This window comes from Pelodiscus sinensis, chromosome 2, assembly GCF_052426305.1.
Source record: "Pelodiscus sinensis isolate ZL-2025 chromosome 2, ASM5242630v1, whole genome shotgun sequence".
In the NCBI taxonomy this organism is placed as follows: domain Eukaryota; kingdom Metazoa; phylum Chordata; order Testudines; family Trionychidae; genus Pelodiscus; species Pelodiscus sinensis.
This window is the reverse complement of record NC_143053.1, coordinates 80,626,591-80,653,816: the sequence shown is the minus strand read 5'-3', so window position 1 is coordinate 80,653,816 and position 27,226 is coordinate 80,626,591. Positions and strand designations below refer to the sequence as shown.

The 27,226-nt window shown below is 41.7% G+C and overlaps 1 protein-coding gene across 4 annotated transcripts in view; it reads left to right on the top strand.

The window, feature by feature from the left end:
• Window positions 1-27,226, top strand: part of MIB1 (MIB E3 ubiquitin protein ligase 1) — a 104,599-nt gene that overhangs the window by 17,166 nt on the left and 60,207 nt on the right. For all 4 annotated transcript variants that reach the window (XM_006139056.5, XM_006139055.5, XM_006139057.5 and 1 more), the window contains exons 4-12: window positions 4,250-4,354; window positions 9,831-9,897; window positions 10,709-10,913; window positions 13,865-14,048; window positions 15,077-15,221; window positions 19,337-19,470; window positions 20,863-20,970; window positions 22,776-22,973; window positions 26,116-26,267. In XM_006139056.5, coding sequence (XP_006139118.1) covers window positions 4,250-4,354; window positions 9,831-9,897; window positions 10,709-10,913; window positions 13,865-14,048; window positions 15,077-15,221; window positions 19,337-19,470; window positions 20,863-20,970; window positions 22,776-22,973; window positions 26,116-26,267 — 1,298 coding nt within the window. The remainder of the gene's footprint in view (window positions 1-4,249; window positions 4,355-9,830; window positions 9,898-10,708; window positions 10,914-13,864; window positions 14,049-15,076; window positions 15,222-19,336; window positions 19,471-20,862; window positions 20,971-22,775; window positions 22,974-26,115; window positions 26,268-27,226) is intronic.

Below are 27,226 nucleotides of genomic sequence, written 5' to 3'. Positions count from 1 at the left end.
GTACTGTAAAGTTATTATAAAATGTAGTCTTGAGTTTAAATGATGAAAAATGAAAATGAGACTTGCAAATTACCTGAATGCCCTTGGTTTTTGGAATGTTCATAAAAATAGTGATTGTGGGTGATATTTATGACCATTCAGGAGCTAATGTAAAAACTAACATCATCAGACATACCTACTCAAACAGCCTCGATAACAGGGGATTTGGTTTTCTCTTAACTACTGTCGAGTAAACCAAGCTGTTCTGTATATCACTCAGCAGGTGATATACAGGCAGGCTCAGCAGGTTATTTTAAAATGTGTTTACTTAACAGGTTTTACTTTGGGATTTGTTGTTTTAGAGGTCTTCAGTTTTATTTGGACTTTTTTAGATTTTAGACAATTCTGGAAGTTTTTTAATTGCAGGTACAGAGAGATTATGATCTCTTCATGATATAGTTTGTGCTAGCCTGCTGTCTTGGAATAAAGATAACTTCAGCATGTTAGAACTTAATATAAAATCAGATGCAATTCTGTTAATCAGTTGATGAGTCACAGAATCATAGAATACTAGGACTGGAAGGGACCTCGAGAGGTCATTGAGTCCAGTCCCCTGCCCTCATGGCAGGACCAAATACAGTCTAGACCAGTGGTCTCCAACCTTTTTATACCCAAGATCACTTTTTAAATGACAGACCAAGCCAAGATCTACCTGCCCCGCCCCTTCCTTGAAGCCCCGCCCTCTCTGTTCTTCTCTCCATCACTTGCTATCCCCAGTCCTTATACTGCTGCTTTTTTTTTTTTATTCTTCTGTAGGAAGAGGTTTTTCCAACATTTGGCCTGTCTACACTGGACCAAATGTCAGAAAAAAACCCCTTCTTTTGGAAGCCACCTTATTCCTTGTGGAAAGAGGAATATAGGGGTGACCAAAAGAGCCTGTTTGCTCTTCCACTAAAAAAGAGGAAGAACAGATGCAACCCTGGATGCAGAAGAGTTTTTCTGGGATATCTCCAGAATCCTGAAAAACTCCTGCAGTCTAGCTGGACCCTTGCTGTGTTGAGACAGGATGTGTAGGCTCTGGGGTGGGAATGAGGGATTTGGGTGTGGAAAGGGGTGAGAGGTGCAAGCTCTGGGAGGAAATCTGGATGCAGGAGGAAGTGGAGAAGGGGACACTGGCTCGGGGAGGGGGCTCCAGGCTGGACAGTGTTGGGATAATAAGCAAGCCAGAGGATTGCAGATGTGAAGGTGCAGGAATTTGGGTTGGGGTATGTGAGGGGCTGAGGGCATGAGGTTCCAGTGTTTGATAGGCTCAGATCTAGAGTCTGGGGAAGGGGGAGTGCAGGAGTGGTTGTGGCCAGATGGGGGCTTGGCCCCAGTTGGTTGGCCAGACTTCATTTTTAAATAAAATACTATGTTAAACACAAAAAGTTTCTGCATTGTCTTTATTTATGAGAATGGCAGGGAACCTGCCTTGAGTCAGGGGTCACTGACCCATAGAAAAGTCATTTGGGAGCAGGGGACACAGTACTGGGGAGGAGTGCTAGTGGGTTCTGGAGCAGGGAACAGGGTGCCAGTGGGGGCAGGGGAGAGGGGGCAGGGTGCCAGGACAGGTTTCTGCAGCAGGGGACAGGGTGCTGGGGGGGGACAGGTTTTTGCAGAGGGGAGCAGGGGGGACAGGTTTCAGTAGTAGGAGACAGGGTGCCAGAAGGAACTGGTTTCTGCAGGGGGGGGCAGGGTGCCGGGGGACAAGTTTCTGCAGGGGGGGCAGGTTTCTGCAGCAGGGTTGGGGGGGCAAGGAAGAGGGAACAGGGGGCCAGGAGGGCGGGGGACAAGTTTGGGGCAGAGGAGAGGGAGCAAGGTTGGGGGTAGGGAGTTCCCTACACCAGCCACAGAGGGAAGCCTCTGACCCGCGCTCCCTCCGGACTGATCGCAGGGCAGCCAGGCTGGAGCGAAGAAAAGTGGCTGCCTGGCCAGCTGCCCATGGTGCTCAGCCAGGTGCCACCAAGCTCCATGTGGGCAGGCGCAGAGGGGAAGGCGCCCAATCAGCTGGCGCGCGGTTCAGCCTCCTCTGGGCTGAACGCCACAGCCAGCAGGCCAGGCAGCTTCTCCTCTGCACCAGCCCACGTGGAGCGTGGTGCATCCTGGCTGAGCACCATGGCCAGCTGGCCGGGCAGCTGCTTCTCTTCCCTCCAGCCTGGCTGCCCTGCGCTCAGCCCAGAGAGACTGCGCCTAGCTCCAGCTATGAAAGCCACAGTCAGCTGGCTGGGGTGTTTCAGCCCTCCCGACCTCCCAGCTCCCACCATTTCTCGCAGCTACTCACCTGTGTTGTTGCTCAGTGAGTAGCTGCTCCTCAAATGAGGAAATCTAATGTAAATGTACTGCGCAGGTGCGCAGTTCAGAGAGTGCTCAAGAGCTACTCTTAGAGCCCCTGAGATCTACCGGTAGCTCACGATCTACTGGTTGGTGACGACGGGTCTAGACCAACCCTGACAGACATTTATCTAACCTACTCTTAAATATCTCCAGAGATGGAGATTGCACAACCGCCCTGGGCAATTTATTCCAGTGTTTGACTACCCTGACAGTTAGGAACTTTTTCCTAATGTCCAACCTAAACCTCCCTTGCTGCAGTTTAAGCCCGTTCCTTCTTGTTCTATCCTCAGAGGCCAAGATGAACAAGTTTTCTCCCTCCTCCTTAGACACCCTTTTAGATATCTGAAAACTGCTATCATGTCCCCCCTCAGTCTTCTCTTTCCTAAACTAAACAAACTCAATTGTTTCAGCCTTCCTTCATAGGTCATGTTCTCTAGACCGTTAATCATTCTTGTTGCTCTTCTCTGGACTCTCTCCAATTTCTCCACATCCTTCTTGAAATGCGGTGCTCAGAACTGGACACAATACTCCAACTGAGGCCTAACTAGTGCAGAGTAGAGCGGAAGAATGGCTTCTCGTGTCTTGCTCACAACACACCTAATAATTTTTAGAGTATAACAACCACAAAGAGAGGGTCAGATTTGGTCATGAGATTTCTTTTAATTGCTGTGTTTCTTTTTATAAGCACTTACCTTAGTGTGGCCCAGAATCATGTTTGCTTTTTTGGCAACAGCATTACACTGCTGACTCATATTCAGCTTGTGGTCCACTATAACCCCTAGATCCCTTTCTGCCATATGCCTTCCTAGACAATCGCTTCCCATTCTGTATGTGTGAAACTGATTGTTCCTTCCTAGGTGGAGCACTTTGCATAGTGCTCCACTATGCACTAATCATAGCTCTAGGAAACAAAAATTGTAGAAAAAAATTCAGGATAATTAATTATATGGCCAAATCAGGTATGGATTTTAAACAGGAAGTAAGGCATGAATATGATTTCTTTGACATAGGTTAAAGAAAGATTATAGAAAATGGGAATAACTTTTATTGTTTTAGTAAATTGATGCATTGAATTACATTTACTTTACTTTACTTACTAAGCATAATTTAAATATTTTTGCTATGCAAGCATAGTTACTATATATTTTAGTGATATGAAGAATCTATATACAATCTGGAATTAGCCATTTGGGGATCCCCAGTGATTACTATGGGGAAACAGACTTAAAATCCAATTTTTAAAACATAAGTTAAAAAGAGTTTCAGAGACTGCACCTTGAGACGATATCTTCCTGACATTTTTTTGTATTTTTTTCTTAAAATTTCCAGATTATTCAAAATATTAAAATAATTCCGTTATTGATAATGAAAATCTACACACAGGAACTTACAAGCAATAATGAAAATTGAATTATATACTGAATAGCATTTCACCAATTCTCTCATGTAACCTCAAAATAGATTTTTTATTTTAAAGCGATATTAATCATATGTATTCTAACTATGGTAACACATCTGGAACTGGATGACTTAATCACCTAGCACCATATATGAAAGGTTTTTTTTTTCTTGTAAGTACTTGTAAAAAGCACTGTAAAGCAGTAAATTTCATTTTGTAATTCTTAACCATTGTTAAACCAGCTTACTTGAAAAATATGCATTTTATAGAAGTGGCAGTCTGGATGTTTATATCCTAGGGATGGCATTAATTACGGTCTATAAACATTGTTGGTAGAAAATGATAAAATGGAGTTAGGGGAATTGGGGTTCTGGTTTAAAAAAAATGCCAGTAAATCCTTCTGTATCATGATTTTATCTTTAGGTGAAAGTGGTGGATGAAGTTCAAAACAGGTTGCTAAACTCTTGTAACCCATTATTCTGTTCTAAAATTCAATAGGTAACTGAAATTCAGGACTGGAGTGCATCAAGCCCACACAGTGCAGCATATGTTTTATGGGACAATGGTGCTAAAAATCTTTACAGAGTTGGCTTCGAGGGCATGGTAAGGAGTAAAGCAACACAAAGGGTAAAATACTTGGGAGAGGGGAAGGGTAGTAAGACTAGTGTATGCTGTGCTTTTGTTCTTTTCCTTTTGTGATATCCTTCTGTCTGTTTGCATGCTCTAATAAGTTCATTGTGAATACAGCTGGATGGATAATGAATATGCATTAGGAAGGAAGGCTGATCTGAAAGTTTATTAGACATTGGTACAAATCATTTGAACTTTAAGGTGGACTTTTATCTGAATATAATAGCTATTTACATTTGCAAATACAATTTTTCTCATGGCATTAATGGTTTGCTTTAATTAGAATTGGTTAAAAAAATATAAATATATATTTATTTAAACTTCCTTAGAAGGCCCCAATTTTAACATCCTCAGAACTTGGTTTTTGAAAATTGCCATAATACCATGTATCTAGATTATAACGCTGCAAGTCTTTCAGATATAATTTAATTTTCACTGTGAAGTACGCTCAAAACGTTTTCACTTAGTTTGAGTATTTTTTTTCCTGTATTAGAGATAGTGTATATGAAACTTTAGACTAAGTTTCTAGTTTTGATTTCTTAATTTTTAGAGTATAACAACCACAAAGAGTGGGTCAGATTTGGTCATGAGACTTCTTTTAATTGCTGTGTTTCTTTTTATAAGCACTTACCTTAGTGTGGCCCAAGGAAAAGGGTTTTTTTTGATAGTCAGTTGCTGAGACATATTGATGAACATTATCATTGCTTCCTTTCTGTTATTTTTTTCTTGGCTACATATATTACAGGGAGGAGATATTCTAATATAAGTTAGTATGTCCTTCTGTTATATTCCTGCAACAAAGATTAAATTTAACAGGATGACATCAGCTTTTGGAAAAACAGTACATTTTTGCACCACATTCGCACTCAGAGGATAAAATTTAGTTTGTTAGAATAAAATCAAAATTCTAGCACTTGTCAGTTTTTGCCCAAGCACACTTCATCTGACTTCAGTCGTTCAGAGGCATAATCAGACTAAACAAGTTCATGGTCTCAAAGGGGAATATTTATAATTGGATACATTATTAATGTTCTTAGAATATTGCCTAAATAGATAATAAAACTTTTAATAGCCCAACCACAAATAGAATGGTTTAATACATGTGTGTTCGATAGATACTATTTTATACAAATCAGAAATGTTTGATCAGACATTTAATAAAGAATACTAGCTTATTTTTAAAAGAAGTTTCAATTAAAAAAACTACATTGACTTTTATAAAAAGTGCTTTAATTTTTCATATTGACAGTTTTCAACTTTATACATTTAAAATGTATCTTGCTATAAATCCACTTCTTCAGTAACTTACTATTTATATCAGTGTTTATCAGTTATAACTGTGGATGGAAACTAAGGCTTCAACATTGCCTGCAGCAAATGGTCCCTATCCACATTTCAAGTTTTAGCCATAATGTTATGACCAGAAAGTGATGTGATCACTTAAGATACTAGGAAATATAGTTTCCTGCTGCCCCATGTATTTCCCTTTGCCCATTTTAAATTTGCTGTCTTTCATTTTCTTTGAAAAGCTCTTGTAGAGAGAGGAGAAGGTAATTTGGAGTGTTTGATGCACCTTTTTCCATATCATTCATTACTCAGTGTACCTTCATCTTTTCTCTAAACAGTCCTGGTATTTTTAGTCTCTCCTGATACTGTAGACATTTACTATTTCTAATTATTTTTACAGTTATCTCTGAACATTTGTTTGTGCTGTTATTTTTGACATGGAACGATTAGCCTGTTTTCTTATTTTTAAATAGTCGTCTTTCTAAAGTTTAGTCAGTACTAATTTTTGGCATGATTTCATGGCATGAACTTAACTATAGAGAGGTATTGATGGTCTGACCATTGTTACTGCTTTATCCAAATTGTGGGGGTTGTTTAGGATTAAGTTATAAATAGAGTAAGTTTTCATTGTGAGTGTCCTTTAAATAAGTGTTACAAAATTGCAGTTTACCAACTCAAGAAAAAAAATGTATTAACTCTCTTTTTGGTGCATGAAGTATCAGTATATTTATTATCATGGCAATCAGAAAATAATATTTGAGCAAAAGGAGGAGTAGAATAAGCATAATATAAAGAAGAGGGGAGATTACAGTTCTATTGATTTTGATTTGCATATCTCTAGTTATGTTGACAGAACATGGAGCGAATTGCTGTAATCTGATACAATTTGAGATTTTGCTTACTTGGAACATGTATTTTAAATGTTATCTTTCCAAGAATAAAACATCCATATTGCCTATGCCAACTGGCTATGCTTCTCCGAGTACTATATCTGATTCTCTAAGAGTATGTCTATTCTACAACCTTATTTTGAAATAAGCTATTTTGAAATAGTTATTTATTTCGAAATAACACATCTACACACACACTGCATTTAGAAATAGCGTTTTGCTATTTCGGAATAGTGCGTCCACACTGAGTGCACACTGAATTGCATTTAAGGCGGGCCAGAACCAGGTCCGGCAGGGCATCAAGTCAGGAGTGTCTTTGTATGGCTGTGCCTAAAGGGACCCCCCTGTACAGCCGGTTCTCAGGTTTCCCTGCTTGCTTGCCTACTTCAATGAAGGACAGCAAAGCATTTTGTCTCTGCATGCTCTGCTTGCCCTCACTCGGGAAACCACAGCACTCTGCAACATGGAGCTGGAGCTGCCCCCGGGGACTCTGGTGCTTCTCTTGGCTGCGTTGCTGCGAGCCTGGCTGCACTTTCTGCAGGCTGCCATCTGGGAGATCTATTGGGGGGCTGTCAGTATCCAGGAGGCTCTGCGGGAGAGCTTCCACCCTGAGGAGCACTAAGAGCTTCCCTGGTCTGCCCCACTGGGAGTTTGTGCCTCCTTCCCGTCCTTCCACTGCCCCCTCCCCCCCCGCCTTACTGATGTAAAATACAATACACGTTTTTTCATAAACACAAACTCTCTTTATTTAACAAAACTGGGGGGTGGGAGGGTGAATGAAACTCTGGTGAGACTGGGGAAAGGAGGCAGGAGAGGGGACGAGAGAGGGTGGGAGAGGGGAAGGGGAAATCTGGAAGGGGGAAGCAAGGGGAAGAAGTGGGAGGGGAAGCTCAGGCTCAGGGGTGGGAGGGTCTCACCAGACCAACTTGATTTTCATGCAGACCTGCTCCTGGGTTCGCATGTGGCCTTTGGCGGCCAAGCTGGCAGCTATCCTGCCATAGATGGCCGCGATCCTCCGTCTAGTGCAGAGATCATGGACGTTGGGGACATCCCCCCCAAACCTGAATAAGGTCCATGATCTCCACCCTGGACCAGGAAGGCGCCCGCCTTCTCTGGGCCATGGCGAGCTCCTGGGAGCTGGCAGAGTGCTTCTGGGGAGCGGTGGAGGGCTGGCTGCCAGTGGCTTTCTGTCTCATGTTTTGGGGCCACTGGGTCAGAGTCAGTGACTGCTGGCTCTGGGCTTGCTGGCTTGGAGCTGGCACAGGCACTGTGTCCAGAGTCTACCCCTTTAAGGGCTCCGGGGAGGCAGGCAGGGAGAGAAATGTTCTTGGTTGAGGCCAGAGTGGCCACCAGGGCACCCTGGGAAGGCTGGAGGCCCCCTATTTCGAAATAAGCGTCTACAGAGCACTTATTTCGAAATAGCTATTTCGAATTTGGTGTTATTCCTTGAAGAATAAGGTTTCCCAAATTCTAAATAAGCGCGCCGGTATTTCGAATTTATTTTGAAATAGTGGTTTGGCTGTGTAGACACTAGGAAAGTTATTTCGAAATAACTTTGCTGTGTAGGCATACCCTGAGATACTGACCAATATTTATTACACACTCCATAGACTACTGTGTGTATTTACCATGTAAAATCCTGGTAAAGTGGATGAAATCTTGATGTACAACTAGAGTCTTTCGTGGAAGTATTAATAGTATGTACTGGCAGTATATATCATTAATAATGGTACTGTATCAGAGGAGCTATAGCATTGCAAAATACTGTGCACAGTTCAAAAAATTTATATATTTATACTGGCATCTGTTCTCCTGTGTGTGTATATGTAGTGTTGTTAAATAGCAGCATACGGCTTTAAGAATTTGAGAATTAATTCCGAAAGAAGGGGCTTGCATCATACTGTTTTTAGCTCCTAGAGACATTAGTAGCTAGGAGGTAGTATTGTGTGTTTAAAGGGATGTAAGCATTATATTGGTTACCAGTGTTTTTTTGGTTAAAAAAAAAAAAAGGTGCCGGTGCTCCAGGGGAAAAGTTGTTGAGCTCTGTCTGGAGGTGCCAGTACTGCGTACCGGGCAGTACCATCACAAAAAAAGCACTGTTTGTTACTAATTTAAGGATTAGAAGAGATATGAATGAATCTCCATTCATCTCTCTTGCTGGAGGATAGCTCATTGCAAAAAGGCTTGGGGAAGTGAGAGACTGAAATAAGGGCTTTGTGAAAATAAGGGCTTTGTGAAAGCATGTTTAACTTGTATATCTTCCACCACCTGTTCTTTTGTTTTCTTTTCCCCATTACTATAGTTTGAATTGCATTGCCCGATCAGTTTTCTCTTCCCTTCCCCTCAAACATAGAATGACCTTTGCCTGATGGGAATTGTGTTCCCTAAAGAGTAACACCAGATGGCAGCAATTTGGATTAGGGGATATGCAGAAGCTAAATGAAGAGGAAATCGTGAGAGTTTTTATTGGGTTTATGTGGCAGCTCTTTTTCACATTTAATTTTTTCATATTATGGAACAGTCCCTTTTGGAGAAATAACCAGTAGAACTTTTTAAAGAAAATTATCTGGTTTTAGTTAAACCTAGAATTCTGAAAGCAACCAAAATATCCTTTTATTCTGCTTTTTTTCTGAATAAAAACAGCTATTTTATCACTTCATCAGATATTCTGCAGAATCCAGAAGTTAGAAGGCAAGTTTTACTCCATAATATGTTAAAATGAATGTCATAAGCATTTTAAACAAAAATGTATAGTCTCTATAATGGTAACACTGACAAATCCTTACCCAAGCTGATGCTTCACAGGCATGGCTAATATGTCTAGTATGGTTTTCAGATATTCATGAACTCTGTAGTGTTAATTTTATATTCTTCTTCTACTTGCATTCTGTTTTTAATTAAGGTAACATTGTGAAATAGTTTAAAGTTACTCTTTGCGATTCTAATAGTAATTATGAATTTGAGGCCTCTTGGTTATTGTTGTTTATTAGTTCCTAAAAGCATTAATTTCAGCATCACATTTAAAAACGTATAATAACTCTGGGTAAAGCTTATCAAATCTATTAATGTCCAGGCCTTCTTAATGCAATAGGTAGTAGAAATAGATCTGTTAGAATTCTGGAAAATATTTTAAATTTTCTTTCCTCTCAGAAATGGCAGAATGCATTTATTTGTATATGCATTAGGTTTTCAACCTCTATTATTTCATTATATTTTTGTTACCTGCAAGTTCACTCTGTTAAAACTAAAGTTGTCTAAAAATCTTTCTGTAGTCTGACCTGAAATGTGTTCAGGATGCCAAAGGAGGCTCTTTCTACAGGGACCACTGTCCTGTGCTAGGTGAGTTGAAGAAGGAAAGCAATAGTTTTAAGTAAATAGAAACATTTCAGTGTCCAAGTCAGAGTTTGTGAGAGAGCTGAACCAAAGTAAATCAATGGTTTTTAAAAGAATGCACCAAATAAATGAGATTTCAATGGTAGCACTTATTTCCATTACTATGGTTAAATGCTACAATAATTGGTATCTTAACTGATACACTTTAATTGTTTGTAGATATGTTTGCTAAATGGTATACCAAATATGTTGCTTGGAAGTTGTTAAAGTTGGTTTCCTATTTAATATTTCTGACATGCGTGTGCTTAACCTTTACATTTTTCTGATAATAACAAAAGAAAACTGCATAGTATTGTAGAATTATTTAAACATCATTTTAATACAATATTGCAGACATAAACATGAAGTCATCAGCATTCAAACTTCTAACTAAATGTCTTTAATTAGTTGTACTGGCTTATTTTATGTTACGTGAACTATTATATTTTGTGAGTTATTAAGAGAGGTTCTTACACTGCACTCACCATTCTAGTATCTGATCTGTGGTATATGGGCATATTTTATTATGAAAGTAGTAGGCTGATTTTGGTTTTTAGGTGTGGGTGTGTCCAGTCAGGTTTGGTGCAAAAATTCCTTAATATGTATAGCACCCAACACATGTAAACCTTGACTTAAGAGGGAAGGGAACGTGCAAAGTAGCAAATCTTTAAAACTGTGTATTTGGCAGCTGTTAGATTTCTTTTTGAAGTTGCTTTTATTGAGCTTACAGATGTTGATTTGGATGTTCAGAGTCCTCTTTCCTTTCATTCAATTTCAGGTGAGCAAAATGGTAACAGGAATCCTGGTGGGTTGCAGATTGGTGATCTGGTAAACATCGACCTTGATTTGGAAATTGTACAGTCTTTGCAGCATGGTCATGGGGGATGGACTGATGGCATGTTTGAGACCTTAACCACCACTGGCACAGTTTGTGGTATTGATGAAGATCATGACATAGTAGTACAATATCCAAGTGGCAACAGGTTTGTTACATGTTCTTGAACATTTCTTATGACAATATTCTTTAATTTCACAAGTTGCAGAGCCTGTAATTTTTTTAACCATTTTTTGATTCTCCTCGCATACCACCATTCAAATACAAATGCTCATCTTCTTCCTGGCTAATGTAATAAGGGCTTCTCATCTACCATAGCTCAATGATAAAAACCTGTATAACATGTATGAGAAGTTTTGGTATGAAAGAGAGATGCTATTTTCTCACTTTTAACCTGCCTTTAATTCAGTTTTTGTGTGTGTTTGATATAATGTATTAAAAAAAATCCCTTTAGCTTTTATTTGAATGTTGTTTGTCAGATAGTGGTATTTGTTAAAATTATTCTCTAATTAAAATGATTACTTAACAATATGAATATTACACGGCTCCTTTACACCAAGCATGAAGCCCTGGTTGCATATAGCTTTCAGTATTGTATCTGTTTTTTTTTTCTTTTTTTGGCTATGTCTTTAGGGAATATTTTTGAGAACTAGTATACTACCATACAGTAGAGGCTAATATGATACTTATATTTACCATAAAGATCCACAGTCCCTTGATTCATATGTAATACATATTGCCAAATGTGACCACTGGAGAACAAATTAAGGGTGCATGTACACTTCAGGGCTTAACTTGAAATAAGCTACGCAAATTGAGCTACGTCAATTTCATAGCTTATTTCAAAATTAGGAACGTCTACACAGCACTTATTTCAGAATAGAGCACTCTTTCTCCGACTTCCCTTATTCCTCATACAATGAGAGTTACAGGAGTTGGAGTAAGAAGCCCTCCAGCTTGACAGTATTTTGACACTATTTCGAAATAACTGCTTCCTGTGTAGACATGGACTAAATTATTTCGGAATAGTGCTAGTTGCAGTGTAGACATATCATAAGAGTCCAAGTAAGTTCAACAGATCTATATTATAAAAGCATTCTTGTTCAGTGTTTATATTTGAAACAAAACAGGATAAATATCCTTGTGTAAATTTATCACCTCTTGGGTATCTGAAGATGTTGCTCTTATAAGGGAGGGTGAGCTGTATGTGGTTCTGATCATGAATGGCTAAGATCTAGAGGATGTTGCTTTTCTGATATGTGAGCACACAACATATTTTTATAATCTCTTTGTATTTTTCCAAAATAAGAAATCTCCATATTTCTAAAACAGAAGTGAATGGAGAGGGAATTTTATAGTGATCAAAAGCGTTAGGCATTTGATTGAGAACAAATGCATTCTTTACCACAGTAACCTTTTAAGCAACAGCTTGATTACAAAATTTGCTTTTGATTTATTGAGACTGCGATACCAGACAAACATGGACTATCCACCGAAAAATAGCTCTAGATCGGGGAGGGCAATAATTTTTGAAGGGAGGCCACTTCACAAATTTTGGAAGTGGCTGTGAGCTGACCCAGAAGTGGTGGGGTTGAGAGCTACTCTACTGGGAGCTTTGCTTGGCCTGGGGTCCCTGCCCTCTGACTTCTGGCCAGTGGAAAGGACCAGGAGCAGATGGGAGGGTTCTGGGGGCTGTCTCCTCCCAGAGTTGTCTGGGGTGGAGGCTTAGATTTCATATAACAGGGCTTGCAGCTCCAGGCCTCCACTGCTAACCTGTTTCTTGGCAGCCACCCAGCAGGCGCAAGCCCTTTGAATAGAAGCAGTTGAAAGAGCTCACGCCTCCAGGGCAGCTCCCAGGCAATGGGCAGTGGAGCTGAAAGCTGCGAGCCCTTTTAATTGCTTCTGTTTAAAGGGCTTGCATGTGCCGGGTGACTGACAGGCAATGCAGCCACCCAGCAGGTACGAGGCCTTTAAATAGAAGCAGATGAAAGGGCTTGTATGTCTCTGGCTCCCTAGTAATGCGCTAGAGTCACTAGAGCTGTGAGTCCCTCTAACTCTTTCTATTTAAAAGGCTCTCATTTTCCCCGTGGCTGCTAGGCAATGCATTGCCCGACAGGTGCGGGGAAAACGAGTGCCCTTTAAATAGAAGCACTTAAAAGGGCTCGCAGCTCCCTGCGCCTTTAGCGCGTTGCTAGGGAGCCAGAAACATGCGAGCCCCTTCAACTGCTTCTATTTAAAAGTCTCGTGCCTTCCCTGTGGCTGCTAGGCAAGGTGTGGGGAAGATGTAAGCCCTTTAAATAGGAGCCGTTAAAAGGGCTCGTGTCCCTCTCCTGCTTCCCGGCAACGCACTAGGGGGCGGAGCCTGGAACTGTCTCATGGACTGAATCAAAGCCCTGGGCCCCACTGAGAGGCTTTTACCGATCCCACTCTACATGCACATGTTTGTCTGTCATGTGCTGCTTTAAGTGAATATAATCTAGCGCAACAAGAATTAAGTGCACAGAAACCACTATATTGCACAGTACAAATCAAAATAGTTTGATTTGTTAACCAAGTATCTTGCTGCAGGCCTAGTTGAAATGGTTTCTTATCTATACCACTCTGTCTGAGGGAAGAAAACACTTTAGTTAGATTGCAAGCTACCTCCTTCCCTAACAATTCTTACCAGAGCAATCCACCCTTACCAGTTATCCTGGGTCCTTTCCTTTTTTTACCCATATTTTGAGAGGGATGCCAGACTCTAAGCCACTAATCCTTGCCCTAGGCAATGGGTCTCTCTCTCTCCCCAGCAAATCAAAGCTCAGTCACTACATAGCTGAGTAGCTTTTCCCCTCAAGCTGCAAGAACCAACCATGGGACCTTTCTGACTGCTTCAGGTGCATCTTTCAGATGATTACTGTAACAATTACATGCTGGTAAATTTATGTGGAAATTTGTGGGGAAAGTAATATACAGCAGCTAAGCCATAGTGTTCAATCACAAAAAAATCTGGACACAAAAGCATATCTTAAGACAACAAGTAACCTTTTAAAATACAGCCCCCACTTTTTCATTTAAAAAAAAGAAAAGATCGTTTATTTGAAATACATTATTTTCTAGGTGGACATTTAATCCAGCTGTTCTCACCAAAGCCAATGTTGTACGAAGTGGAGATGCTGCTCAAGGTGCAGAGGGAGGTACCTCACAATTTCAAGTTGGTGACCTTGTTCAAGTTTGTTATGATTTAGAACGAATTAAACTTCTTCAAAGAGGTCATGGAGAATGGGCTGAAGCAATGCTCCCTGTAAGTGTGTGCGTGTACACAGTGGTATATTAGTATGGTATTTTTCATTATAGTTGGAATTGGTTTAACCTTCAAAATGTTGGAGTTGGGTTGACATTAGGCCTTGTCTAGACTAGGAAAAGAGGTACTTTTTTCGGTTGAATTGAGCTAGTATAACTCTGGAAAGCCCAACTTAATACAGGTTGTACCTCCTGTAACGGACTCCCTGGTCCAGCAACATCGGTGATGTGTCATGGACCGTGGATGTTCCTGGACCACAGAGCCCAGGAACAGGGAGGTCTGGTGGCAGGGTAGGAGTGCCATAGGGGGCACCATCGACTTAGATGGAAGCACAGTGCGTTTCTGGAGGCGGAGGGAGGACGGGCGGCATGATGGGGAGTTCAGGCCTCAGTGCAGCTCCCTGGCCCCAGAAGAGCTCCTTGGCCCCAGCACCCAGGGAGCTTCTAGGCTGGCAGTGGCTGTGGAGCTCTGGTGGCAGCCAGAGAGCTCTGGTCCCGGCCCTGGCTGTGGCGCGCGGCCCTGTTCTGGCTCTAGTAGCCGGGGAGCCCCAGCAGCAGCCAGGAAGCTCTGTCCCCGTCCATGGAGCTCTGTCCCTGTCCCTCTGCCTGTCCCCAGCTGTGGAGCTCCAGCCACAGAGCCAGGGAGCTGTGGAGCTCTGCCCTAGTTGCACTGCTGTGGTGTTCCAGCCCTGGCAGTAGCGGGACCAGCAGCATCTAGAGAGCCCCCGTGGGTCTGGGGAAGCAGCTCTAGCCTGGTGGCAGCCCGGGCCAAGAGGGGAGGGACCTTCCCTAGTTTGGCAAATCCCCTCGTTTGGGACAGGTCCTAAAGGTGCTGGACCAGTGGGTTCCAACCTGTAGCAATGTAGACACAGTTTAACAATCTGCTTACACTATAATTCAGCCATTAGAATTAAGATGAAAATGTTACTGAAGTGAAAGTGAGATTTCAAAAACTTTTACTTTATAAAATTGCTGTAGTATGCTAACATCCAAATATCTTTATTGGTCTCTTCCTTTTCCTCAATATAGACTTTAGGTAAAGTTGGCCGAGTCCAGCAGATTTATTCAGACAGTGACTTAAAAGTAGAGGTTTGTGGGACCTCTTGGACATACAATCCAGCAGCTGTCTCAAAGGTGGCATCAGCGGGATCTGCTATAAGTAATGCATCTGGTGGTAAGTTTGCATGCTGTTTGGGAATGAGTGTTTTTGATAAATAAAATTGTATAAACTTAAAAAAATTGATAAATATTGGTATGACTCCTACATGAAGCAAGATTAATAATCTCCAGTAAAGTAGTTTTCTACTGAGGGCTGGGGAAAGCTATTTGAAAAGAATTTCCGTGCTGGATCATACCTGCTGTCCATCAAGTCCATTGTTTTGTTTCAGTAAAAAGTACAGGAAACCCTATTGAAGGCAGATGTGGGATAATCTTCTTCTTGAAAAACTGTGCTTTTTGCTACTGTTGGCTAAAAATCTAAACCAGTGTTCATTTATCAGAATACAAAGAAACAGTGCCTAATGGCTCTGAGTCAGGATTGGAGTCCTGTTGTGCAAGGCAGTGCAAAAACATATCATCATCTCTGCTCCCAAAGCTTACAGTCAAGAGACAATAGGTGTGGGTGAAGTAAAGATGTAGCAATTAAATAGAGTAACCATGAGTGTGGCAAACATGTTAGTCCTTGTTTTTTATTGAAATTTATTGTTTTTAATATGGGAGGCAGAGTGTTTGTGGGTGAAGTACAGATTTCATATTTTATCCTGTTTTTGTTTTTGTTTTTTTGGTACTCAATAGGAATGACCAAAATTAGCATTACTCATATAAACATCCAGTTTGCTTTTGAATGTTGCTCTTTTTTTTTTGTCCTCACAATCCAGTGATTGACTTCCATAGTCTAATTATGCCTTGTATGGAAACATTTTCTTTTATCGGTATTGAATTTACCATATTTCTATTTGATAGAACATCCTCTTGCCCTTGTATTATGAGTTAGAATAAGATTTTATCATAGAGGTCACAGTTTCCTTGGCTTCTAGAGACATCCAGGACATTATCTGCTTCAGCCCTGTGCCTGAGAAGGCAGGTAACCGCCCCCTCCCCTTTAAGCAAGTCACAGACAGGTTATAAGTATCCATTATTTTTTGTTTCTTGCCCATGACCTATTAGTGACTTCTACTAAAAATAACCATGACAAAATCTTAACCTTAATTATGAGGCAGGAGAAATGCAGTTACCCAATCCGCCTTTTCCATATTGTTTATTTTGAGATGGACTTCTGTAAAATGTCTTTATTAATAAACCTGTACTTTCCTTTTGGGCATCCCATCAGTCTCCTTTCCTCTTTTCCATATTTGGCTTTGATGCCCCCAAAATATTCTGGGTAGCTCTCCTACTTTTTCCCATTGTTGAATGCTAAAATTAAGTTTCCCTAATGCATATGAATTTGTTGTAAGAGATATAGTAGAGCTGTAATAGCTGTCACTTTGTGCATAAACACCTGGAGGAAAATCTTAATTTTTAATTAACTTCTTAAAAGCAGAAATCCAACATATAATGATCTATAAATCTTTATTTTTCCCCTCTAAGCACTAATCCCATCCAGTGTTCCCTCTTAACATTTTCTATCCTTCGGCGGGTTGAATTTTCTTTTGGGCGAGTTGAAATTTCCTATTTGCAACACCAATATTGAGGTAGTGTGTGAATGTGCACCACCAATACAAAAAACCATATTTCTATTTAATATGAAATCAAATAGAAAAGAAAATTAACACTGCTCTTGGAGTACATGTATTCTCATCTTTTCTAACAACTCAAGTGGCAAACACCAAAATGCATATTATCCACACATAGCTCAGCTTAAGATGCTAAGCAAATCAGAGTCAACTAGAAATAGTCATGATCTCCTTGCAAATACTAATACAATATTTACTGACACTGGAAAGGAGAGTAAAAGGTATTCATTAAGGTTTATACAATTTCTCTGGGGAGTGTTTGGGATCCATGCTATATAAGAATGAGTTAAACAGAGACCAGTTAAAAACAGATAAGTTCTCGTGTTTGAAACTTTCACCTTGTGTGTATCACCAACTCAGAAAGTAGAAGCCCAAGAACAAATTAACACATGGCTTCAGGGTATGTAGACAAATGCATGTTTCAAAGAGCATTCAAATAAGGTTTCATCCTACAAAACAAATAGAATGAGACCTAGTATTCGGTATTTATGACTCATAAGAGCCACAACTCTACCACAACAAATAATTGCCCACCTCTGCCTTTAATGCAGATGTGGGCAATTATTTTTGCCTGGGGGCCAATTCAAACATTTTTTAAGTAGTCCTGGGCCACCCCCGAGGGGGCGGGGCCTATCAGGAAGGGGTGGAGCTACCCATCCCCAGCCCATGATTGGTCGGGGTGGGGGAACCCCTTTGCTGCCCCCCCTTTCCACTAGGTACCCATGCCCTGGAAGAGTCTTGGCATGCTCTCCCACCCCAAGGCCAATCAGGGCCTGGGGATGAGGGAACGTGGGAAGCCTCCTCCCACCCTATGAAGAGCACGTGGCCCTCTTCGCAGGACCAGAGTAGGGCAACGGAAGCTTCCTGAAGCTGCCCAGGCCCTGATTGGCCTGGGAGCGGGGGAGTGCACAAAGCCTCCTCTGCTCTCTCGTCCTCCTCCACCACCCCCCTGCCCTGCGAGTAGTGTGTGGCACTTCAAAGTGCTGCGTGCTCCTGGCAAGGCGGGAGGAGGCTTCCCGTGCTCCCCCACCCCCAGGTCCCAATTGGCCTGGGGGCGTGGGATCAGCAGGGCCTCCGCAGGATGGATCCACGAGCTGGGCGGGCAGGATCTGGCCCATGGAGGCCCTTTTGCCCACCCCTGCCTTTATGTAATACAATATACCATGTATTAATTAGTAACACAGGATTTTAAAAAATTCATTAAGATCAGAGTTTTAGATCTTTTTTTGAAACTTTTTCTTTTCTTACCTTAAGCCATTAACATCTATGTAAACTTTGAAATGTAATCATGCAACTGTCTTGGCACACATTCCCCCCCATGCAGCCTGCTTTTCTCTCCATTCCTCCCTCCAACCGAGCCAGCCAGAGAGGGCTGCAATCTGGACTGCAGCAAGTGAATCAAGACACCCCAAACAAACTACCTCTGCCTCCACCTCACTGAAGAGATGCCAGCACCCACCTATTCCCTTTCCCCCAACTACTCTATGCAGTCTGTTCCTCTCAGTCCAGTTGGGGGCTGTGATAAAATCCTGCGTCTCAAAATTGCAGGCACCAGCAGTCTAGATTGGAGTCAGGACACAGCACAAATTTTCCACCCCCTCCACCCCACCTGAGCCCAGGACACAAAGCACAAACATAACTCTCCGTTTCTACCTCATCCCCAATGCCAGCACCCATTCACCCCCTTTTACCTCCACCTACCCCCTATGCAGTCAGCTTCCCCATCACTCCCTTTCCCAGGAGGCTTGCAGAGAGTGCTGGGTTTCTACCTCTGCCTCTCACTCTCCTTGCACAGATGGGACTCCCCAAACTTCCCTCCCCTCCCAACCTCCTCCCCAAGCCACTTACTCCCTCCCTTCTTCCTTCCTTCCTTCCCTCCTCCTCTCACCTACCCTAAAACTCTCCTTATCTCCCCTCCTTAGGCCCCTACCGGACTCTTGCTACAGTTCAAAAACGAATGCCCCGCAGGGAGCACGGGGCCAGTGGGGGACTGGGGCTCTTGTACATTTCAAAAGGAAGCCCCGCAGGGAGCTTGCAGCTTCTGCTTTTGAAATTTCAAAAGCATAATAGTAGCAGAACCGGTGCGAGCGGAGGCTGATTCAGTCCCCCTCGTGCTGTTTCTGCTGTGCTTCTACCTCTCCTGCCCCATGTGGAGATGGTACTGGGGGAACTGGCTTTTAAGCCAGCTCCACCAGCTCTTGCTCTCCCCCTCCCCTGTCCTTACTGCCTCTGTCTGATTGAGGTAGCAATGGGGAGAAGCAATTAGATGCATCACTAGTCGACTATCTGATAAGCTTATGCTAGTCCCATCTATTTGTATTGTCGAAACCACTTAGACAGGAACCCTAACTGTAGAATGAAACTAGTCATCTGTGGGAAAATTGGAAGTTTCTGAACTGATGAGAAATTGTCGGTGAGTTAAAGCTTTGTCGTGCTGAGGTGCTGTATTTGGAGATAAACTGGCTACTTGTGTAAGTGTCTTCCAATAGAAGAACAGCCAGATTTGTTGTTCTCTGTTTGGAGTTATGATCTTACATTCTTTGTTTAATGTCTGTAGAGAGATTGTCCCAGCTGTTGAAGAAACTGTTTGAAACACAAGAATCTGGGGACCTCAATGAAGAGCTGGTTAAAGCTGCTGCTAATGGAGATGTAGCTAAAGTGGAAGATTTGCTAAAGAGACCAGATGTGGATGTGAGTGGGTTTTTTTTTTATGACTTCTAATGAACAAACATAAAAAAAGAACAAATAGTCTGGTAGCACTTTAAGTGCTATAGTACTATACAGACTAACTCGGCTACCCCCTGAAGCTTCTAATGAACAGTTAGATTCCAAATCCTCTGCTAGGGATGAATCCCCGGTATGCAGAGAGCTGAGGTAGCTGGTCCCTGTGCCTCTGTCCTACAGCCTTGGAGGTAGAGGTGGGACAAGAAGCCACTGTGCTACAGCCATTCCCAGTGAATAAATTTTTTGTGCTATATGTTGCTTTTAAAGTTAAAACAGTCTTCCAACTATTCTAACTTGTGCTGCGGTAGGGAATTGAGTAGCTATAACTAGTGACTGTCCTTAATTTCTCTGATCTCCTGGATGGCTTTGTTGGAGAGGGAGAACGATCCTTATCTAGGCACTTCCCTAGACTATTGTGCCAGTCAAGCTGCTAGCTTGTTGTTCCTGATGTTCTTGTCCTTCCTATGGACAATGAGCTGAAAAAAAACCTTCTGAGTCATAGGGCTCAGCTTGGTTCAGGAAGTGTTTCAGTTGCCAAATACATATTTTCATGGCTCGCTGAACTGCGGCGAGTCCCACTTGCCAGCCGCACTGTCCAGCGATCTGCGCATGCGCAGATCGCCCGAACCCAGCTCTTCTGGGTTACAATCTACTTGCCATGGGTGAGTAGATTGTATTATTTGTCGAGCCCTGCATATTTTCTTTTAAAATTGCATGCTTTTGAAGTGCAGAGGTTGGATATCACTGGCCTTAAATGTTAGTTTGAATTATAAATCAGATTTATGTAACAAATAAAAAGGAATGTATATACTTGGCTGTATAAATTATGCAAAGCACAACTGATTCCCTTCTTAGAAATCTGCTTCTCCTCAGAAGTCCACCTTTGCAGCAGCCTGAAGATTAAAATCTTCATGCTAGCAATTTAATAAAATTGAGACATTATTATTTCTTTATTCTTGCTAATAAGTATAGAAGATGGGAAAAACTAATAGATTGTACTGTCTTAAAATATGGACTGGACTTTTTTTCTGCTTATTATTTGAAATCTGCTCAGATGTTTAAGGCGTTAGTTTTGATGGAAGTGAGGTGTAAGTTTGACAATAAACCGTTTTTATAACATGGATATTTGCTGATATTATTGGTTGTGATTTCTGATGTTCAGGGCTCGACAATTAATGTAATCTACTCGCCCATGGCGAGTAGATTACAAGCCGGCACAGCCGCGCTGCGCGGTCAGTGCATGTGCAGCGCGCCGAACCATGCGGCTGGTGAAAGGGGTTCGCCGCGGTTTGGCGAGCCCTGATGTTTATGTATTGATGTACACTGTTTATCAGCTTTGTATTCTTAATATACTTTCAGGTTAATGGACAGTGTGCTGGACACACAGCTATGCAAGCCGCCAGTCAGAATGGACATGTTGACATTCTGAAATTGCTTCTGAAACAGAATGTGGATGTGGAAGCGGAGGTAAAGTAATTTTAAATATGATTTGTTTTATTTACTAAAGTTTGATCCTCTCTAGTCTGGCACTCTTGGGACCTGACTGGTTCCAAACCAGAGAATTTGCTGAACCACGGGAGGTCAGTATTATCTAGTAGCATTATCAACTCTTCCACTGCTTACTGGGCTCTTAGAAGACACTTAGGGGTAAATTAGAGTTAAATAACAGCGCAGAACGCTGACAGCCAGTACTGGTGGCTGTTAACAGATTTTATGGGACTGGGGAAACTTGGCCATGCCAATGAAAAGCGGACATCTGGCTAACTAAAATCATGCTGAACTGTGGATGTTACCAGACTAGAGAGGCTAAATCCGTACTAAGCTTTAATAGAGCTATGTCATGATTACACTAATTCCTTTCTACCACTATATCTATTAATTGCTTCCATATTTTTGGGGATGAAATGCATTTAATCTTTTGCACTGCACTCATTTAACATTTAGTCAGTCTCTTGATGCTTTTTGTGTTATAAGGCAATATTTTAGCTTCCATAGTCCCTTTTTGAATCAGGACCTGCTGCTGAAGCCAGAGGAGTGCGCCTCTCCCTCAGCTGCAGCAGCTCTTAGGATCAAGGTCAGCAAGTGGAGTGATTTGGATAGGGGTAGAGCCTGGACCATGTCTTGGCCCAGGCTTGTCTACTTGACTCTTCATATAATTTCTGTATCCAATATGGCCCTCAGGCCAAAAAAATTGCCCACCCCTGCTCTAGGTAGTGCAGTTAAGATTCTGCTGAACAGAAAACATGTGATACAGTGTTTTTCCCTAGTGTAACAATTTATCGAAGTTCTAGAAATAATGCACACATCTGCCTGGAACGCCACAATTTAAAATAAAAGCATCTGCATTTATTTTAATGGTTCAGTAGTGTTAAGTTCAATCTTTTGGCAAGAGAAATTAAATAGGGGGAAAATAGCTTACCAGTAATTCATTAACATACTACTTAAAAGTAGGGATGTGAACAGATAACCAGTTAATCCAGGAGTTCTCAAACTTTGTGATACCCCCTCTGATTAACGAGGAGTAACGTTAATTCGAACCAGGGGGTTTGGTTCGAACTAACGTGTCCCAGCACGCACTTTCACTTTCGAAACAGCTGTTGAGCGGAGTAATGTGCCGGCGAGATCATGCTAATGAAGCACGGGCTATTTAAATCCCCACTTCATTAGCTATTTCAGTCGCCTACATTTGCATCCCTAGTTCAAACTAGGGAGCAAGTGTAGGTGTACCCTCTGATACAGACGCAACAGCATGGGGCGTGAGAGGGGGCCAGGATTGGACTTTTTAATCTCAAGCGGTGCACAAGAATTTGGAAAATATCCAGGATGGGGATGTGAACGTGTACATGGTTACACACTGCTGCCCCACCCCACGCTGCTGCCCCTGTATCAGAGGTAGCAGTTCAGGGGAGGGGAGAGGCAGGAGCCAGTGCACATGGGGAGCTGGCTCCCGTGGAGCCACCTGGCTCACCTGCCTCTCATGGAGGCAGCAGCGTGAGGAGGAGGCAGAGCAGGCAGGAGCCAGTGGTCACAAGGTAATGTTACAGTTTTCTTCCTTGATTATTGCATATTGTACATAAATGTGTTATTGAGTCTTGATCAGTTTAGAACTTAACTTAATATAGATTAGTTGAATGTTTGAATGATGCCATGGATAGCTTTTTCTCTAATTGTGGAACTGTGATAAATATCTCTTAATTGATTAATTTAAAGTAGTCTTTTTATAATTGTGTAGTATAAAAGGAATTTGTTTTAAATTTATGTTTATACTTTAGGATAAAGATGGAGATAGAGCTGTTCACCATGCAGCTTTTGGAGATGAAGGTGCTGTTATAGAGGTTTTGCACAGAGGCAGTGCCGATTTGAATGCTCGCAACAAACGCAGACAAACTCCTCTTCACATTGCTGTTAACAAAGGTCATTTACAAGTTGTGAAGACTTTACTGGACTTTGGCTGCCATCCTAGTCTCCAGGTAAAACAAATTTTGACTTCAGTTTTTTGTCTTCAAGCTGTGAGGTTTGTGCAAGTATGGTATATGGATGCTGTAAATCTTCCTCTTAAGGGTGTTACATTGAATTGATTTCTGTGTTTTATATAGAGATTTAAAATGCTTGGTCTAGGCATACGTATAATATTTTAAACCTATAGTGATTGATACAGTGTACACATATGTTTAACATGCAGATTAATTCTCTCTTTATCCAGTCAGCACCCTTGTGTATGTAATCTGGTAAGAAAAGTGTTGCAGGATGATCTTAAGGCAAGCAGATTTAGACTGATAGAAAAAGGAAGAAAACAACTTTTAGAGCTGAGCCCATCAGACGGTATGCCTGCCAACAGAATTCCATTTAAACATGAAGTCTGTTATTGAGAATCTCTGCTATCATGTTGTTATTACACAGGGAGTGGGGAAGCTGCATCTGTAAGCTAATTGGAAATTAGTGCAAACTGTAGTGCAAAAGAGAGAAATGCTTCCTCAAAAATGAACAACTCCCCACTTCTAAAAAAGGCAGCTATGTTCTGCCTGAGCTGAAACTTCAGTGAAGCTGCATGCACATATAAATGTGAAGATGAAAAAGGTTAGAAAAATGTACTGAAGTCAGCATCTGAAAGGAAAAGTTGCAAAGCCCTTGCCATAAACTCATTTAGCTATGAAACTACACCATCCAGAGCTAATGAAAATCATAAAATGCCTATAACAGTAGTAAATTTTTAGATTATGCACATGTGCAGAGAAGTCTAATATGTGGATGTAATTAAGCAATTAATTTCACTGAACTTGCTGAGAATGCAGGAGGCATTTGGGGTTGACGCTTGGCTGGAGCTGACTGGCAAGTTTTCTAACTCTAAAGCCAACCAACTGCACAAAAAAAATATTTTAGTTTACGTACAGTAAGTTGAAGAAATATGATTAGTTGGAATGGATCAACTAATATTTCTCAAAACTAAAATCTCAGCCAGCTAAAAAGTGAATATAAACCATTTGTTCACATTTGTGCTGAAACATGCAGATGAAATTCAATAATGACAAATGCAAAGTACTCCACTTAAGAAGGAGCGATCAGTTTCACACATACAAAATGGGAAATGACTGTCTAGGAAAGAGTATTGAGAGAAAGATCTAGGAATCTTATTTAGCTTGTAGTCCACTATGAAGCAACACTGTAACTCTGCTGCAATCAATCATTCAATCAATCAATAAATAAATAAATAAATAAAGCAAGCAACAAATATGATTCTGGGATGCATTAACAAGAGTGTTGTAAGCAAGACACAAGAAGTTATTCTTCCATTCTACTATGTGCTGATTAGGCCTCCACTGGAGCTGGAGTGCTTTGTCTATATCTGGGTGCCACATTTCAGGAAAGATGTGGATTCATTGGACAAATTCTAGAGAATTGCGACAAAAATGATAAAAGATCTAGAAAACATGACCTGATGATGGAAGAGTCAAAGAATTGGGTTTATAGTCCGGAAAAGAGAAGATGAAGAGGGTATATAGCAGCTTTCATATACTTCAAAGGTGTTACAAGGAGGAAGGAGAAAATTTTTCTCCTTAACCTTTAATGATAGGACAAGAAACAATGGGCTTAAATTTCAACAAGGAAAGTTTAGGTTGGACATTAGGGACAATTTCCTCTCAGGGTAGTTAAGCATTGGAATACATTACTTAGGAAGCTTATGTAATCTCCAGATATTTAAGAGCAGTTTAGATAAATATTTGTCAGGGATGAGCTAGATTGTACTTGGTCCTGGCCAGAGTGCAGGGGACTAGTTTTGATGACCTCTCAAGGTTCCTTCAAGTTCTAGTATTCTATGATTTCTAGAACCTTTAAATCATGTATTGTGTGGTCGATACTGGCTATAAATTATTTATAAAATTTAGCGTTGCCCCATGAAATCTCCGCTTTTGCTCATTAAAAGTACAACAAGCTTAATTATCCTCAAGGCTTCACATTTTTCATTGGTCTGCTTTGTTCAGATTCCTATTTCTATTAGAGGAGCACTTAGCTTTAATTTTTGTGTGACAATTATGTCACAGACATGAAAACTAAATTTATGAACTCTATATTTGAAATTTGACAGTAGACATTTGAATTTTTATAAATCTTGTACTTCAAGAATTGTTTTAATGGCTGTCTTTTTGTGATGCATGACACTTTTTATACCAAACATACACAGAAAACATGGTAGTTAATGATTTTTGTAGGTGATACTGAACTGAAAACTGCCTACATACTTGAAAAATATGCATAATTCTTTGAGTTCAGATTACATGGATCTGCCTCTATTCCACACTTGAATCTATCCAGACTGAGATCCATCCGACACTTCCTCGTGGATATTCAGCAGACAGTTAAAGATCAGCATGACCATAACAGATATCTTAATTCTCCTTCTCTCTGTTTCTGAATTGAAGAGGACTCTCAGGTTTACAGGCATCAGTGATAAGATGGTTGCGCTGACCACAGTGAGAGAAAACAAACTCGTATCTGTCATTGCATCATTCTTTTCCCTGGCATTGACAATGCATTTTTGCTCCAATCGTATCCACTCAGAATGCTGCTGCAGAGATCTTTCTTCTAATGTGTTGTTCTCAAACCACATCCCACCAATTATGGAAAATAGTCCCTTTCCCATGGCTTCCAGTTGTCTTGGAACAACCAAACCCGATCTTGCTTTAAGATAGGAGAAGAGGAAGCTGTGTACCAAATTGGTGGCCCTGTTTAAGAGGAGTTGTTGAACAAATGGACTTGCGGACAGACACACCGACTCACTGTAAAATATATAGAGATTGTTTCTTTCTACTTCCCCGTCTCTTATGTTTAGATTGTAAGCTAATTGGGGGCAGTGACAGTCTTTTTGTTTTGTATTTAGCTTTTTATTCATTTTTATTTTCTAAATTATTTATTATTAGAACTATTTTGACCAAAAGGCGGTGTTAAGTCTGCAGACTGGACTGAAGTTTCAATTGTAAGTGCTGGAAAATGGCAATAAAAGTTATCTAGTATTTGCATCTCATTAGTTCCTGTGGTGACATGTGAGGCCTTTTTCACCATAAAATTCTTTTTTAAACAAATATGGAAGTTGAAGAAAAACATTTCTGTTTTTAGGATTCTGAAGGTGATACTCCTCTCCATGATGCGATAAGTAAAAAGCGTGATGACATCCTGGCTGTACTCTTAGAAGCTGGGGCAGATGTTACCATTACAAACAACAATGGATTTAATGCTCTCCATCATGCTGCACTAAGAGGGAATCCCAGGTAAATACTTTCTGTCTTTAGTGTTTTGCTCAGTGGTGGGTATCCTGTGGCCCGACAACCGCATGTGACCATTTGGGGTTCTTTGTGTGGCTCAGGAGACATTTTGTTTACCATTCCCAGGCACAGGGTTGCCAGATTCTGCTATTTTTTGCCTGCATAATTTTTTTCCCTACCGGTATTACAAAAGTAACATACACTTAAAGCAAGGGCACATGAAGTGAGGTACGTCCTGATTGCACACATTGTGAGAACTGTGTACAGGCAGTCCCCAGGTTACGTACAAGATAGGGACTATAGGTTTGTTCTTAAGTTGAATCTGTATGTAAGTCGGAACTGGCGTCCGGATTCAGCTGCTGCTGAAACTGATCAGTTTCAACAGTGGCTGAATCTGGACGCCAGTTCTGACTTACATACAGATTCAACTTAAGAACCCCAGGCACCCCAAGTCAGCCGCTGCTGAAACTGATCAGCAGCTGATTCCAGGAAGCCCCAGGCAGGGACTTCCTGTAGTCAGCCACTGGTCAGTTTCAGCAGCGGCTGACTTGGGGACGCCTGGGGCAGAGCAGGTGGGGTGCTGCTGGGTTGGTCCAGTAGCGCCGCCTCTGGACCAACCCAGCAGCACCCAAGCTGCTCTGCCCCAGGCGTCCTGATTCAGCCGCTGCTGAAACTGACCAGAAGTGGCTGAATCAGGACGCCTGGGGCAGAGCAGCTGGGGTGCTGCCGGGTTGGTCCCGTAGCGCAAAGAGCGGTGCTACGGGACCAACCGGCAGCGCCCCAGCTGCTGTACCACAGGCGCCCGGAGCAAAGCCGCGGAGCACGGGGGCAGCGGGACAGCCCAGACGCGCCGTGGCTGTCCTGCTGCCCTCGGGCTCCGCGGCTTTGCTCTGCTTGCTCCCCGTCCCCCTGGTCTGCAGACCAGGGGGACGGGGAGCAAAGCAGAGCACAGCCGCGGAGCACGC